General features: G+C 35.2%; 1 protein-coding gene across 18 annotated transcripts in view; it reads left to right on the top strand.

Annotated features, from left to right (window-relative positions):
* The window catches only part of STAU2 (staufen double-stranded RNA binding protein 2), a 345,902-nt gene that overhangs the window by 268,060 nt on the left and 63,347 nt on the right, over nt 1-14,495 (top strand). For 8 of the 18 annotated variants that reach the window (XM_033202806.1, XM_033202804.1, XM_033202822.1 and 5 more), the window contains one exon: nt 12,107-12,805. The exons of 5 other annotated variants lie outside the window; for them this stretch is intronic. In XM_033202806.1, the coding sequence (XP_033058697.1) occupies nt 12,107-12,442 (336 nt within the window). In that variant the 3' untranslated portion in view covers nt 12,443-12,805. Of the gene's footprint in view, nt 1-12,106; nt 12,807-14,495 lie in introns of those variants that run through there. 5 more of the 18 variants (XM_033202813.1, XM_033202812.1, XM_033202809.1 and 2 more) reach the window with 2 other exon arrangements.

The raw sequence follows: 14,495 nt of genomic DNA, 5'->3' as shown, positions 1-14,495 counted from the left end.
GGTCCAAAATCTATAGTGCAGGTAAACTGGGCTGGAAACAGGCAGAGTTAATGCAGTAGTCTTGAGTTGAAGGTAGACCAGCAGGATGGAACTCAGGCATGATTTCTGTGTTACAGTCTTAAGGCAGAATTCTTTCTTCTCTGGGAATCCTCAGTTTTTGCTCCTGAGGTCTTCCACTGATTGGATAAGTTCCACCCACATTGTGGAGGTAATCTGCTTTATTTGATCAGCTGATTACATATGTTCATCACATCTGCAAAATATCTTCACAGGAACATCTAAACTAGTGTTGGACACAAGCAACTGGGCACCACAGCACAGCCAAGTTAACACATATAATTAACCCTCACATTCCCTTAGCTGCTCAGTGTTTATGTCTCATGGGGTAGTAGAAAAACATATGGGTACAGCTTTGACACTTGGTTCATATACTCACTTGCTGGGTTGCCTTGGGCAAGTTTCTTAATCCCCCCAAATAGCAATTCCCTTGTTTACAAAATAAGAACTATAATTATTAGTCTATGTGTTTGTCTTTATGATTTTCTTTTTATGTCAGCGCCGTGCCTATCATCGTGCCAGTTACACAAATACTTGATGAATAAATGAAGTGCTTAATGATGAAAGCAGGAAAGATACTTGAGTTTTTATGTCACCCCAAGGGAGAGTTAGATTTGGACTTCAGAACCAGGATAAAAGTTTTGACTCACAAAATTTTCTAGCAAAAAAAAAAAGTAAACATTCATACCCTACTAAATGTATAGTCCCATTTATTTACCTATGGAATCAATGCAGGCCACAGTGTATACACACATGTAGACTGTACTGTGTACATGTGCTCACCATTCATTCAACAAACACCAAATGTCTCCTAAATGCCAGGCAGTGTGGTAGGCATGGGCCATACTATGTTTAGAGTTCCCTTGCCTTTGCCTTTATTACTTTTTTCACTGGTCTCTGACATATAATAGATAATTTCCTGGAGGAATTATAGGTGACTACAGCATAGCAATAATGTTTACCTTTTTTCCCCCAGAAATAAGGTAGTATTATGTGGCAGGCTGGCTCTGCTAAGTGTTCCTTAAATAATATAAATCGGCTGGGCGCGGTGGCTCAAGCCTGTAATCCCAGCACTTTGGGAGGCTGAGGTGGGCGGATCACGAGATCAGGAGATCAAGACCATCCTGGCTAACACGGTGAAACCCCGTCTCTACTAAAAATACAAAAAATTAGCCGGGCGTGGTGGCGGGCGCCTGTAGTCCCAGCTACTTGGGAGGCTGAGGCAGGAGAATGGCGTGAACCCGGGAAGCGGAGCTTGCAGTGAGTCGAGATCGTGCCACTGCACTCCAGCCTGGGCGACAGTACCAGACTCCGGCTCAAAAATAATAGTAATAATAATATAAATCATGTAGAAAGTTACCTTCAACTGACATGATTTTTATCTTACTGGCAAACTTACAAACATAATGTGTCCTGTGTAGAGATTAAGAGATCAGTATATTATGTTGCCACCTATAAATATGTTTTATCATTACCAGCTTTAACTGTATATTTGTTAAAACAAAATTTAGAGATTTACAGAAACACCTTTTGTATTTTGACAAAGCATGTGAGATGTTTTATTCACTTCTTTTTAAGAAATAATTCTGTTACAGTAATTATACTGATACAGAAACACTTGAGTGTGTTATTACCTAGTCTGTTACAAATTTGAGGGGGAAAGAAAAGGGTCAAAAGACTATAGTAACATTAAAGAGAACATTTATATAATTTCTGTAAAGTTTGGTAGAAAAACTGATAAGCTAGTTGAAATTATGTATGATTTTACCTGGAGATAAATAACTTGCAGAGGTTCTATTGCAAGTGTAATTGCTAACTTGAAAAGTTGTCCTGTGATGTAAGTAGGTTCTACTTCAGTCTTTATTACCGAGGGATACTTCATAGCTAATAGTTTATACAGTTTTCTCAATTAGAACCTGAGTATCAGCTTTTATATCACTGGTTTTAATGAACATGGCCTTTCCCAATAATAAGTTGCCAAGAATTTTAATGATATTTATTACTGAATATTGATTTGCTTACACAAATGTGGTTCACTAAAATAAAGCCCTTTAATAATCTTCATAATTTAGACTACATGAAACAAAGCAGAAATTAAATAAGCTTTACTGCTATAGCAGTAATTTTGGATGTTTATTCATTTTAAAACCAGTTTTGCAATTCTTATGATTACATAAAGATCTAAAGCTTCAGATTAAAGCCAAATCTGCATCATAGAATATGAAATGGGGACTTGGCAATTATTTAATAGACTTAAGCCAATTTAATAGATGAAGTAATCCACTTTCTGTGAGGTTGAGTTCAGAAGATAATTGCCAGTTCTTTGCTTCTTAATGATTGTTCAATGTTAGAAAAAAATCATCCAGAATTTTAAACTGCCAGATAAGAATTAATGAACCTTTCCTGACGAAAGTAGATGTTCCATGGAAGCATTTGATCTATGATTTTCATATACTCGTGCTGAATTTGATGCTAATTTTATTAATATATTATTTTCCACAATAAAGTAATAAAAATTATAAAACTGAAAGGACTATTAGCAACTGTCTAGGTCTGTGTTGTCTAATACGTTAAGCATTAGCCAGATGTGGCTATTGAGCATTTGAAATTTGGCTCATCCAAATTGGGATGTGTGCTCTAAGCATAAAATGCACACTGGATTTGAAAGGCAGCACCAAAAACAAAAGAATGTAAATGATCTCATTAATAAGTTTTTATTGATTAAACATTGAAATGGTAATATATTGGGTATACTGTGTTGGTTAAATAAAAAATATTATTAAAATTAATTTCATCTGTTTCTTTTTAGATGTGGCTATAAGAATTATATATGTAGCCTGCATTATATTTCTGTTGGACTGTGCTGGTCTAGATCAACACTTTTATGTCAAAGATGAGGAAACTGAAGCCCAAAGAAGTAAAGGGATTGATCTAAACATATACAACTTATAAATGGCAGAGCTGATACTCAGACCCAGGCTTTGTGATACCTGATACAGTTCTTTCCATTGTAGCACACTTCCCTTCAGTTGTGGCAGTTACAACACAAAGACACATACACATTCCAGTGCATATGCATCTAAGTAAGCATTGGTTCCTCCAAAGTGGTCATCTTCGCATCTTGGGAGGCTGTGTATGCTTATTTTAGTAATACATTAAGGTTTCCACTTTCAGAAACATCTTGGAATTTTCTAAACTTTCTTTTGATAGCAAATTTGTGTATTTTTGAGGTGACTTTGATTTTTAGAAATAACTACAAGTTATGTGGAGGTGTCTGCTAAGTAATACTGTGTGTGAAACAAAATGTGTTCATAAAAGAGCAACTTTGTATGTGTACAGATATGTGTGGGGGGAGACAAAAGAGAACATACAAACTTGAAGTGGACAGTCTTGTGAGAGAGAGTTCCAAAATGGAATTCTACAACTGTATGAATCAATTGTTGCTTCCCTAGATGAATATCATACAACAATACTCGTTTATATACATAATCTTTTAGAGAGAGAGAGAGAGAGATTTTTTGAGACAGAGTCTCGCTCTGTCGCCCAGGCTGGAGTGCAGTGGCGCGATCCCAGCTCACTGCAAGCTCCGCCTGCCGGGTTTACACCATTCTCCTGCCTCAGCCTCCCGAGTAGCCAGGACTACAGGCGCCCGCCACCTCGCCCGGCTAGTTTTTTGTATTTTTTAGTAGAGACGGGGTTTCACCGTGTTAGCCAGGATGGTCTCGATCTCCTGACCTCGTGATCTGCCCGTCTCGGCCTCCCAAAGTGCTGGGATTACAGGCTTGAGCCACTGCGCCCGGCTAGATATATTAATCATTGTTGTTTTATAGTCACATTTTTCATTAGATAAATCCGATAAATAGTGTTAACTATACATATATATATATATATAGCTTTATGAATCATTCCTTACAGTAGTTTATGATTTAAGTAAGAGACCGTGTAGTTAAATGTGGACAAATTAACTAACAAAAAGTTTAAGTTTTTATTGACATTGTGTTTGAACACTGGAAGATTCTATGATATTATATTAGCAGATAAAGTGCTAAATAAAGAATTAAGTCATTTAGTAAAGTAACTGATATGTTTTTAAAACTAACTTGTTAGAAGAAAAATGTAAATGCTTAAGATAAACTTCCTTTAACATTTTGACTATTTCCTATTAACCATTAAAAAATCCTCAATTCCAATTAAATGGCAGAATACTACTTTATTTGATATATGATGCTAAGTGTTTGTATACCTGAGAGGAAAATGCATACTGTCACAGCCTGCAAAATGAAGAAATCCTTCTGAGGTCTATTATATAGTATAACATTAAATATACTTAATGTTATAAATACTCAATATCTATCAATTATTGAATAGCATAAGCATATTTCCTTATATGTCACCAAATTTTATATTTTGGAGAGACCAACTCACTTCTAATTTGAATATATCAGTTTCCTTGCATGATATTTTTGCATTACACCCAACCATCCCAGAATGTGATACAAGGTAGATTTATTGTTTCCATTGAAAATGAAAAGAAATCATACACAACAAATAAGAATTTAAAACTCCCACCTTTATCAGCAGAATCCATTGATTTATAAATGGATTACAGTTTAAGTCTTTAATATGAATGTATGATAAAAGAAGCCAGAGAATATGTGCTTAATTACACATGACCTTCTGGGCTTTGCAGTATCTTATGGTTCATCTCCGTTTTAATGGCTCAGCACAATTGGAAGGATTTTGCTTTTCCTTCCGCATGCATGTAAATCAGTCATCTACAAAATTTTAAATGTTATTTGTTAACAAAACTTCCGTTAAAATTTAAGTTAATATTTCATAAAAGTTTTGGGATTTCTAATTACAGTACAAGTAGCTTACAATTTATTGTTGTCGCAGATCATTTTTAAAAGAGTCTTTGCTCTGAGCCATGTTTTAGATTTTTAATAGAAGGTGGTACAAACACTACTGTACTTTCATATTGTCTAAAAATGGGGAAAACTTTGATATTCAGATCAACTGATCAGGCAGAACCAGTTTTATTTTATATCTTCTTTTGACATTTGCCATAGATGAACTTGAAAATTATTGAATTATCCTATGTTTTAGGAGAAGTTAAACTTCATTGAGTACAAAAATAAACACATGTCTATTAATAGAGGTTAAAATGTCAGTTTGGAAAAATGATATTTTGAAAAATTAAGCATGCTGTTTGTAAGTCACTTGTAATCATGCATGCACACACACGCCGAGAGAATAAGAGAGACAGAATTTTATAGTGAATACCCACATACCTACCACCTTAATTGTATAATTAATATTTTGCTATATTTGTTCACCTCATCCCTCTATTTAAGTGGGTCTCTATTAACCCATCTCATTTTTGAATTGGATTTCAAAGAAAGAGGCAGACATCTGTATACTCCCTCCACCTGGAGTACTTTAGCATGGGTGTCCTTAAACGTGAGTTTAGTATTTGCTTATGGTTCCTTTTTTCTTTTGAGATAAACAACAAAGTGTACAAATCTTAAGTGTACCACTTGACACATTCTGATCGTATGCTTGTGCAACTCAAACCACTATCAAGATATAAAACGATAAGTTCCTTCACATCCCTTTTCAGTAAATCTCAGCCCACACAACCCTCAAAGGCAATTGTTGTTCAAGCCCTTAGATAAATGAACTGTAATGCGCCTTTTACTCAGTAAAGTGTTTTTGAGATTCAGCCCTGTTGTGTATATCCATAATTTGTTTCTTTCTTTGCTAAATAGTATTTCATTTGCATAAATGCAGTTTGTTTGTTCATTTTCCTTTTGATAGACGCCTGAACTCTTTCCATTTTTTAACTATCATGGATACAGCTGTTGTGAGCATTCTTGTATAAGGCTTTTGTGGACGTGTTTTTTTCTCTTGCATTAATCCCTAGAGGTGGAATTGCTGGGTCATAGGGTAGGTGTGTGTTTTGTATAAGAGACCATTTGACACTCCCACCAACGATGTATGCAACTTCCAGTTGCTGCACATCCTTGCCAACATTTGCTACTGACATTTTAATTTTAGCCATACTGGTGGCTGTGTAATGGTATCTCATTAGGGTTTTAAATTGTTACTCCCTAAGGACTAATAATTGAGTACTTTTTCCTGTGTTTATTGGTTACTTATGTTTTTCTTTGTGAAGAGTCTATTCAAATTTTTCTCCATTTTAAATTAGGTTGTTTGTCTTTTCATTATTAAGTTATAATTCTTTATATATCTTATCCAAAGCCTTGTCATATGTTTTGCAAATGTTTTCTCTTAGTCTGTGGCTTCCTTATTCATTTTCTTATCAATGTGTTTTCATGAGGAGAATTTTTAAATTTTGATGCAGTTCAATTTATCAGTTTTTATTTTATGATTGTATATCTTTAAGAAACTTTTTTTCTATTCTCAATTTGTGAAGATTTTCTCCTTTGTTTTCATCTAAAAGCTTTATATTTTCAGCTTTTACATTCAGGTCTAAGGTAGACCTCAAGTTAAATTTTGTGTGTGATGTTGGGAAGAAGTTGAGGTTTTTTTCCACATGGATATTCAGTTACTCTGACATAATATGGATTTCCTTGGCATTTTCTTGAAAATCAAATGACCAAATAAGTGTAGGTCTGTTTCTAGACTCTCTATTCTGTTCCATTGATCCATTTGCTGTTACTACTGTAGCTTTATATTAAGTGAGTAGTGATTTTTAATAGCTGCATGTATGCTAGTATGTATATATACCTTTATTTTACCACCAATTTAATTTCCAGCTTTGTGCTACCATAAAAAATACTGCCATGATAATCTCTGCACATATATCTTTCCTCACTTGTTGAATTATCTCATCAGCATTCTATAGGTAGGAATGTTGGGTCAAAGGATGGTACATTTTTCATTTTGATGTGTAAATCCAATCTGTCTTTTATACTCCCATCAACCTTTGCATTAGAGTACTTGTTTCCTCATACCATATGAAGAATTAAACTTCCAAAAGATGAATTTTAAAACAAGAATTAGTGAACTTGGGTCCTAAGAGGTGTGTGTGTGTGTGTGTGTGTGTGTGTGTGTGTGTGTTGATGTCATTGGCATTTGCTTTTCTTCCTAATTTTTAACTCTGAATCATGTAGAAAGTATTTTCAAGATAGTGCTTATCTAGGAAGCATCTTGTCAATTGGAGGTCATTTATTAAACCTCGGATTCCATTTTAGCATTGGCTGGTAATGACTGTGCATTGATGGAAGCAGTAGGAGAGGTTGACTAAGGTAATGAGTACTGCTGTGATTGTGGAGTCACCTCTGAGAACTTTCACTGAACTCTGTACTTAGGCTTTCCAAAACAACTAAAAAATTCTTGAACAATAGAAAACAGTCTGAGCTCATTTAATGCATACCTGGTAATTTTCTGACATAATAGTAGCTTGTATGGCATAGTTTACAATGCCAATCTGAGTCAGTAACAAAGAAATGCTTTATTGTTTTTGTACTCTACATTTACACTAAACTCCTAAATGTTGAAAGTAGAAATCACATCTTGGTACTGGGCCTTTTCTCACCCCAGCCCCCACCTCTACTTCTTGGTGGTGTGGGGAAGGAATTTTCCATTAACTCTCTCTCTTTCTCTGTGACCAGCTTAAAGGAAAATAATCAAAACTTGCCAAATCAGAAAAACACTGAACCATGAGATCTTACTCAGTTTAATGGTTTCTTCTCTTGCATATTTTTACATTGCTCAAAGAAGGCTACTTCTTATTTATTTCTTAAGGATAAGTATAGTGAACTAATTTTGAACCGAGGAGTCAGAAAATGGAAGTTCTAGTCCGAACACATGAACAAGTAAATATTTGGTAAATCACTTAAATCTCTGTAGGCCTTAGTTTCCTCATCTGTGAAGTGATGGGTTTGATCTTTGTTATCTTCAAGGTTCTTCACTGTCCTATGATTATTTGATTGAATCTGTTCCAGGTTTCTAATTTAGGATAAAAGTGTGTTTGAAAATTAAGATTTTAAGTGTAACTTAGCTAATTTTTTTAGTTAAAAAAAGCAAAAGTACACATTTAAGAAATGTATCTAAACCCTTTAAACAACTATTTCCCCATCCCTGTATGCTGTGCCTTCCTAAATAATCCCAGAGCAAAGTCTAGGATGACTTTTTTGTATGTGTGCACAAGTACACACAGAAATGTTAGGGGAAATAGACTGTGTGCCTATTTAAGTCACCTGTTGAGAAAATAGGCAACTATTGACAAGTCTGATTCATGGCTGAGTGACTGCTCTGCTAGCCTTCACATGATCCCCACAGAGCAAAATCTTTGACCGCCTGCTAAACAAGGTCTGTTTGAAGTTTCTTTTTAACATTTCCAAAACGTTAATTCAGCAGGATGTCTCCTCTGGGGTTCTCCATGTCACCAAATCAGCAGCTGTTGAAATCCATTCACTTCAGCATGAAATGTTTTCATAAGTGCTTTTTTTATTTGTGACAACAGCAAAGTAAATATAAGACTAAAATTCTACCTCATTCAACATTTACATGTGTTAAAACTGCTTCTGACTGTAGTTTACATTCATGGTGTTTATTTCCAGGCATTAATACTAATAGACAGTTTTACTGCAGAGGATTTGAGATCAGCCTTGCCTGTAAAATATACTATACCATGAATTTCTTTTCAGAATACTTTATTTAACCATTCATACTTTGAATATGTAAGAACTTATGACTTTAAAGCAGAAGTGTATGTTTCTTATGAAGCTCTAATTTTTGTGATTTTTGTGCCAGTTTAAGATACGTTTAAATCTCCAGATGAACTATTTGTTAATTTTGCATGGCATTATTTGTCAATTCTTTAAGAAATTTCCTACATTAGAAGGAAAAATATTGAGCTTCCAGGGAAGTAATTTAACAGGATAGAGTAATGTAGAATTCTTGAGGTAAGGAACTCAGGACCAGCAAAATCTGATGGTAAAGATAAGGCACAGCAATTTCTACATATCATATTGAATTGTTTGAATAGAGCTATACTCCTTAGAGCTGGAATCTTTTATTCCTTTTAAGTAGAGGCCATGTATATTTGATTGCAGAGTTAAAACATGAGAACTGCTAGGTTTTCTCAACATGAATTGAGCTAAGTCCCATTTAATGTTTATTCAGGTTTTAAAAGACTTAAGTGTAGTTTTATAAGTTCATTAACTTGCCTCATTCTTTGAGATGCATTTCACCTTCATATTATCAAATTTCATTACATGCAAAGAATTATCAGATCAACCCATTATACAGCCTAGCAGCATGAAGTCTTTTTCCATCTACAGGGAGAACATTGTGTAAATCAGGCTCTCGGGTTTCAGTGGGAGGCAGAGGGTTGCGCGGTGTCCATTTGTCAAGTTGATGGCACCGCAGTGAGGTTACATTAGCTTGTCTTTGAACAGAAGTGAAATCTTATGCGAAGCTCCCCTTGCTGTCATTTACACTAACATCCATCCTCTTAAACCAAGGCCTCTGAGAAAAACAAAGTGATGGCACAATATAATCAGTCACTCAAGTTGTCTGTCATCTGTTTTCTTAAGGAAATGACTTTTAAGTTACTGGAGCAGAGAACTGTAGCAAATTAACAAAGGTTGTAGTAGTAAAAGTAGGTGGAATTTTTTTAAACTGCAGATGTCTTTCTGAGAAGATTTTATATGCAGAATGCCAAAAAGGATTTCCCCCCCTCTCTTTCATAATGAATCTCATGAAAAGTATTACTTCCTGAACAATAGACCTACTGCTGTTAACAACTGGAGTCTTTCTTGCTTAATGTGAGTACATGTTAATGCTCCTAAGAAACTTTTTGCAGAACTGAGTCTATAAAACTCTCAGCCTCAGTAGGTCCTCTGACAATTAGCTCACCACCTTTGAATTCAGAGCTATCTGAATTTCAGTTATGTAACGGCAAATTTTGCATATAGTAGTAAGCTACTTTAGAGCAAATGGTACTTTAAGTATAAATGATTGCAACTTCATTACTTAATATTACACGTAGACAATTCCTTTAAAACCCTAACTGCATTGCCAATGATGGTCAATCTAAGTCTGGTGATCAAATTTACAGGTTTTATTTCCCTAAGCCTGTTTTATGGGCTGAAACACTCAGGTCATTTGCACCCTGTCTCATTCATCATGAAGTAGTTAAACTCAGATTGTTAAACCAGGAGAGATTAGCTGACAGACAACGGTACATTAGATTAAGATCTCCATCAGTTGTACTTAACTATTTATTCATCCCATTTGTGTGTCATTTATAGCAAACTATGTTTTTTTAATGGAATTTAAAAGAAGCAGGAAGAGCATTTTTAAATGAGGGAAAATAAGCTTATTGCCTTATAGTCTCTTTTCAGTAATGCAATTAATTTTTTTTTCATTGTCATTTGCTGTCTCAGTAACTAATATTGAAGGCCTCTTGAAAAGGAAATAATGGATCATTGTGCTTGCATGTAAAGGAAGTCACCATTTTGTTTGCTTTGTAGACATTTTTCTTTAGTTACATTGTTGTTCGTTTTTAAAAATTAATAAATTTGAAAAAAAAATGCCTTCTGCTGAAAGTACTGCTAACAGCAGCACATCCAGTCTTTTCTTTAAAACTATTCTAGAAAATCCCTTAAGAATTGATAGAAAAAAAATGGACCTAGACTTTTTAGTATGTGGGAAAGACAAAGTTAGGTTATTCAGAAAAGAAATAAACGAGTACTTATTGTAATTAGAGTGAAATGTATTTTACAAAACGCCACTGTCGTTCATTCCTCTGCCCCGCAATGAGCTATGAAGCATTGTATTATAAAGAAGCTTTGTTGTTTTCTTCTCTTTTGAAACTTACTATAACATTCGGAGTTGGTGAACTTGTGAGGACCCAGGAGATCAATCTTGATTAGTTTATTTTCCTTAGTGATGATTTTGATAGCCTGGTATAGCTTTTTTTTTTTTTTTTTTTTAAGGATTCTTTATTTCCTCTGTTGAGGGATGAAATATTGTTAAAAGCAACTCATAAACGAAACAGTGAAAAACAGTTTAAGTCACTGAATCTTTCATTGTCAACGAGACCTCAGATGTAAAAGACCGATCTTTAATTGCCCTTTTCCTCATATTTCTTCCCAGGATAACCTCAAGGTGATTTTTAAAGTTATAGCTTAATTGGGTGGTCATTTTGCCTTTGCTTTGGAGCGATTTATTACAGCTTTATTTCCTTTACTACAGCTTTATTTCCTTGAACCAGCAAGACATAAATGCTGAGATCTGTCTGATCAAAAGCTATTTTATGGTGAATTTGGTCTTCTAAATAGAAAACTTGAACCCATTTTTATATTTGAACATTCACAACTGGAATATAAACATAGTGTCAAAAGCACTGTAATAATTCAGAAAATAATATATTGTTTTCTGATTTTAGTCTTATCATTTTATTTGGAATTTGAAATTATGTTTAAAAGTTAAGGTAATTTAAAAATTCCAACTTTGTAAAAGAGTACAATTATATTACCCCTTTGTGTTTTCAAGAGACAAAAAGTATTTATGATAAATTTTTTATTCATTCACACATACATTCCCTAACATTTATTGAGTGCAAACTGTATGCCACTAAACAAACTGATTGGCCTAACTTAAATATTTGAGCCACACAAAATGTTTTTTGCTCATGATAAATGGATTTTTTCCCAAAGAATATATGTAAGAAAATTTGTATTTCAGAATCACTGATTCTTCCAAATATTTTATCTCAATCAGCTAACATAGGTTGTGATATCCTAATTTTTATATTATAGCTTGTACCTAATGAAAATTTATTGTTGGTTTTTGGAATTTAACCTCTCCTTTCTTGGATCCCAAATTTTGGTTTTCTTTTATGAGTGGTTAATCTGTATTAAGCTAATTTGTCCTGGGATTATTTGAACCATTGTTCCACATTGATAATAATGCCACAATATTGCCTTGTACAGGTATATGTAAAGCTCTTAAGATGTGCCAAGGTGCCTTTTGTGGGCTATTTATAAGAAAAGTGTTCCTTTTCAAATTGCAGAGTGCAGCAGGATCAGGCAAGACGTGGACATTAAACAAACAAACCAGAAGATCTCCTATCACCCTCTTTATCAAATGGAAGGCCACTTCTGTGTGTTTATGTGAGAAAGGAGAAAGAAGTAAATTCTTCATCCATAATCATTGCAATGTTTGGGAGCCTCCTCTATTATTACAGAAAATTCACAAGTCACCTCTTCACTTTCTTATTAATGTCCAATGGCTATTAGAGGTTTTCAGTGGGAGAGAAAGACCAAGTTCCCTCTCTTCCATACCAGTCAAGACACACATTTGCCAACCTCTACTCCTACCACCCACCAGAGTTAATTACAGGCACTGAGTTCCAGAGTCCTTCCTAGAGGTAATTCTGGAGAATCCTTTCAAAAGAAGTTCTTTGCACCATTTTCCTAACTGACCCACAGATAGCACCGGCAGTCTGATAGACAAGAGTGTTCTTAGGCCATGATTTCATGAAAATGCTTTTGTGCTTGGATGATGTTATGTGAGTTTATTGCCTTTACCACTTCCAGCCATCTCAAGAGTTCAATGGCCAGTGAGAAAGGGAAATTTTGAAATATTAGATATAGCTTTCTGTTGCCATTATAAAAAGATTTGCTTGTATTTCCAGCTTGAAATAACCCTGTTAAAAACAGATATGAGGTGGGACACAGTGGCTCGTGCCTGTAATGCCAGTGCCTTGGGAGGCTGAGGTAGGTGGATCACTTGAGCCCAGGAGTTCACAACAACCTGGGCAATATAGCAAGACTATCTCCACAAAAAAAAAATCATCCAGGTGTGGTGGCACACGCCTGTAGTCCCAGCTCCAGTGAGCCATAATATGCCACTGCACTCCAGTCTGGGTGACAGAGAAACACCCTGTCTCAACAAAAAAAAGAAATATATATATTTATTTATATATATATAATGGATATTTTTCAGGAAAAAGAGAAAGGATTTTCCAAAATTAGCTGTCATGTTTGATAAAGTAGCTGTTCTACTTTTTATACTAATAGCTAGTTGATAATATGCAAACCCAGTCTCAAATACAAGTTTGTGACATCATCTTCTTGCATAAAAATTTATTAATGTTTCTCTAGTTATATGACATTTTGAGTAACCTGGAAAGGAAGTAATGTGAAGGGAAGAGACTCTGCTGGATTATTCAAGTGTTCATTTATTTGAAATAAATTACACAGGAACTTATTTTCACTAAGAGATATACTAATAGCAAAATTAAAGTTTTTATATTTACCTTTAATGAATCAATTTAGTTACTTGTTTATTTACTAATTTATTCAACAAAAAGTGGAGTGTTTACTAATGGCAGGCCCTGGGATTCAGTAGTGAGAAAACATGACTCTTGTGTTCACTGAGTTTACACAATCAATAAGAGGAAGGGTATTCTATTATGTACTTAATTGGCATAGTTACAGGTTAGTTACTTATAGAAAGAGGTCTGGCCTCTATGTTTTTCCCTCTGTCTAGACTCCTTAAGAGAAGAAGCCAAGACCCTGAAGAGTATACTGTCAGCCTCTTCCTATACTGCACCCCACACAGTCCTTGGCTTTGGCCAAATTACCTAATTTTCCTTGAGCTTTCCTGACTATTTCATTCTGCCTCTCCTTGTTTTGGACAGCTTTCTCCCTACTTTTGCCTATCATAGTTTTGTGTGTGTGTGTGTGTTTATTTTTTTGTTTTTTTATTTTTTTTGAGATAGGGTCCCATTCTGTTGTCCAGGCTGGAGTGCAGGGGCACTATTATAGCTCCCTATAGCCTCAAACTCCTGCTCTCCTGCTCTCAAGCAGTCCTGCTGCCTCAGCCTCCCAAGTAACTGGGACTATAGGCTTGTGTTCATGCCCGGCTAGTATTTTTATTTTTTGTAGATGAGGGTCTTGCTGTGTTGCTCAGGCTGGCCACAAGCAATCCAGTCACCTGGACCTTCCAAAGTGCTGGGATTACAGACCTGAGCTACCAAGCTTGCCATTATATTGGTTCTTGAAATCTGATTGCAGTGGCCACCTTTATCCAGAAGCATGTATTTTAATTCTCTAGCAGGTTCAGATCTCTCCCTTCCCTGGTCCTACTTGTACTTTGCACTTTTCTCACGAGGCTACTTGGTAATTGGATTGTGAACTCCCCGGGGACAGAGCACCAACTTTTACATTCACAGAATTGTGCCTGTCCTAGAAAGAATCAATGCTTATGTGTTACATGAATAATAATTTTAGAACAAATAATTTAGCTACTCTGGAAGCTGAGGTGGGAGGATTGCTTGATCCCAGGAGTTCAAGGATGCAGTGAGCTATGATTGCGCCACTGCACTCCAGCCTGGGTGACAGAGCAAGATTCTGTCTCAAAAAAAAAAAAAAAAAAAAAAAAAAAAGGATGTAGTT

The sequence above is a fragment of the Trachypithecus francoisi genome, unplaced genomic scaffold (assembly GCF_009764315.1).
Source record: "Trachypithecus francoisi isolate TF-2019V2 unplaced genomic scaffold, Tfra_2.0 Lachesis_group7, whole genome shotgun sequence".
In the NCBI taxonomy this organism is placed as follows: Eukaryota; Metazoa; Chordata; class Mammalia; order Primates; family Cercopithecidae; genus Trachypithecus; species Trachypithecus francoisi.
Note: the sequence above shows the minus strand (reverse complement) of the source record. Positions and strands in the feature narration are given on the sequence as shown.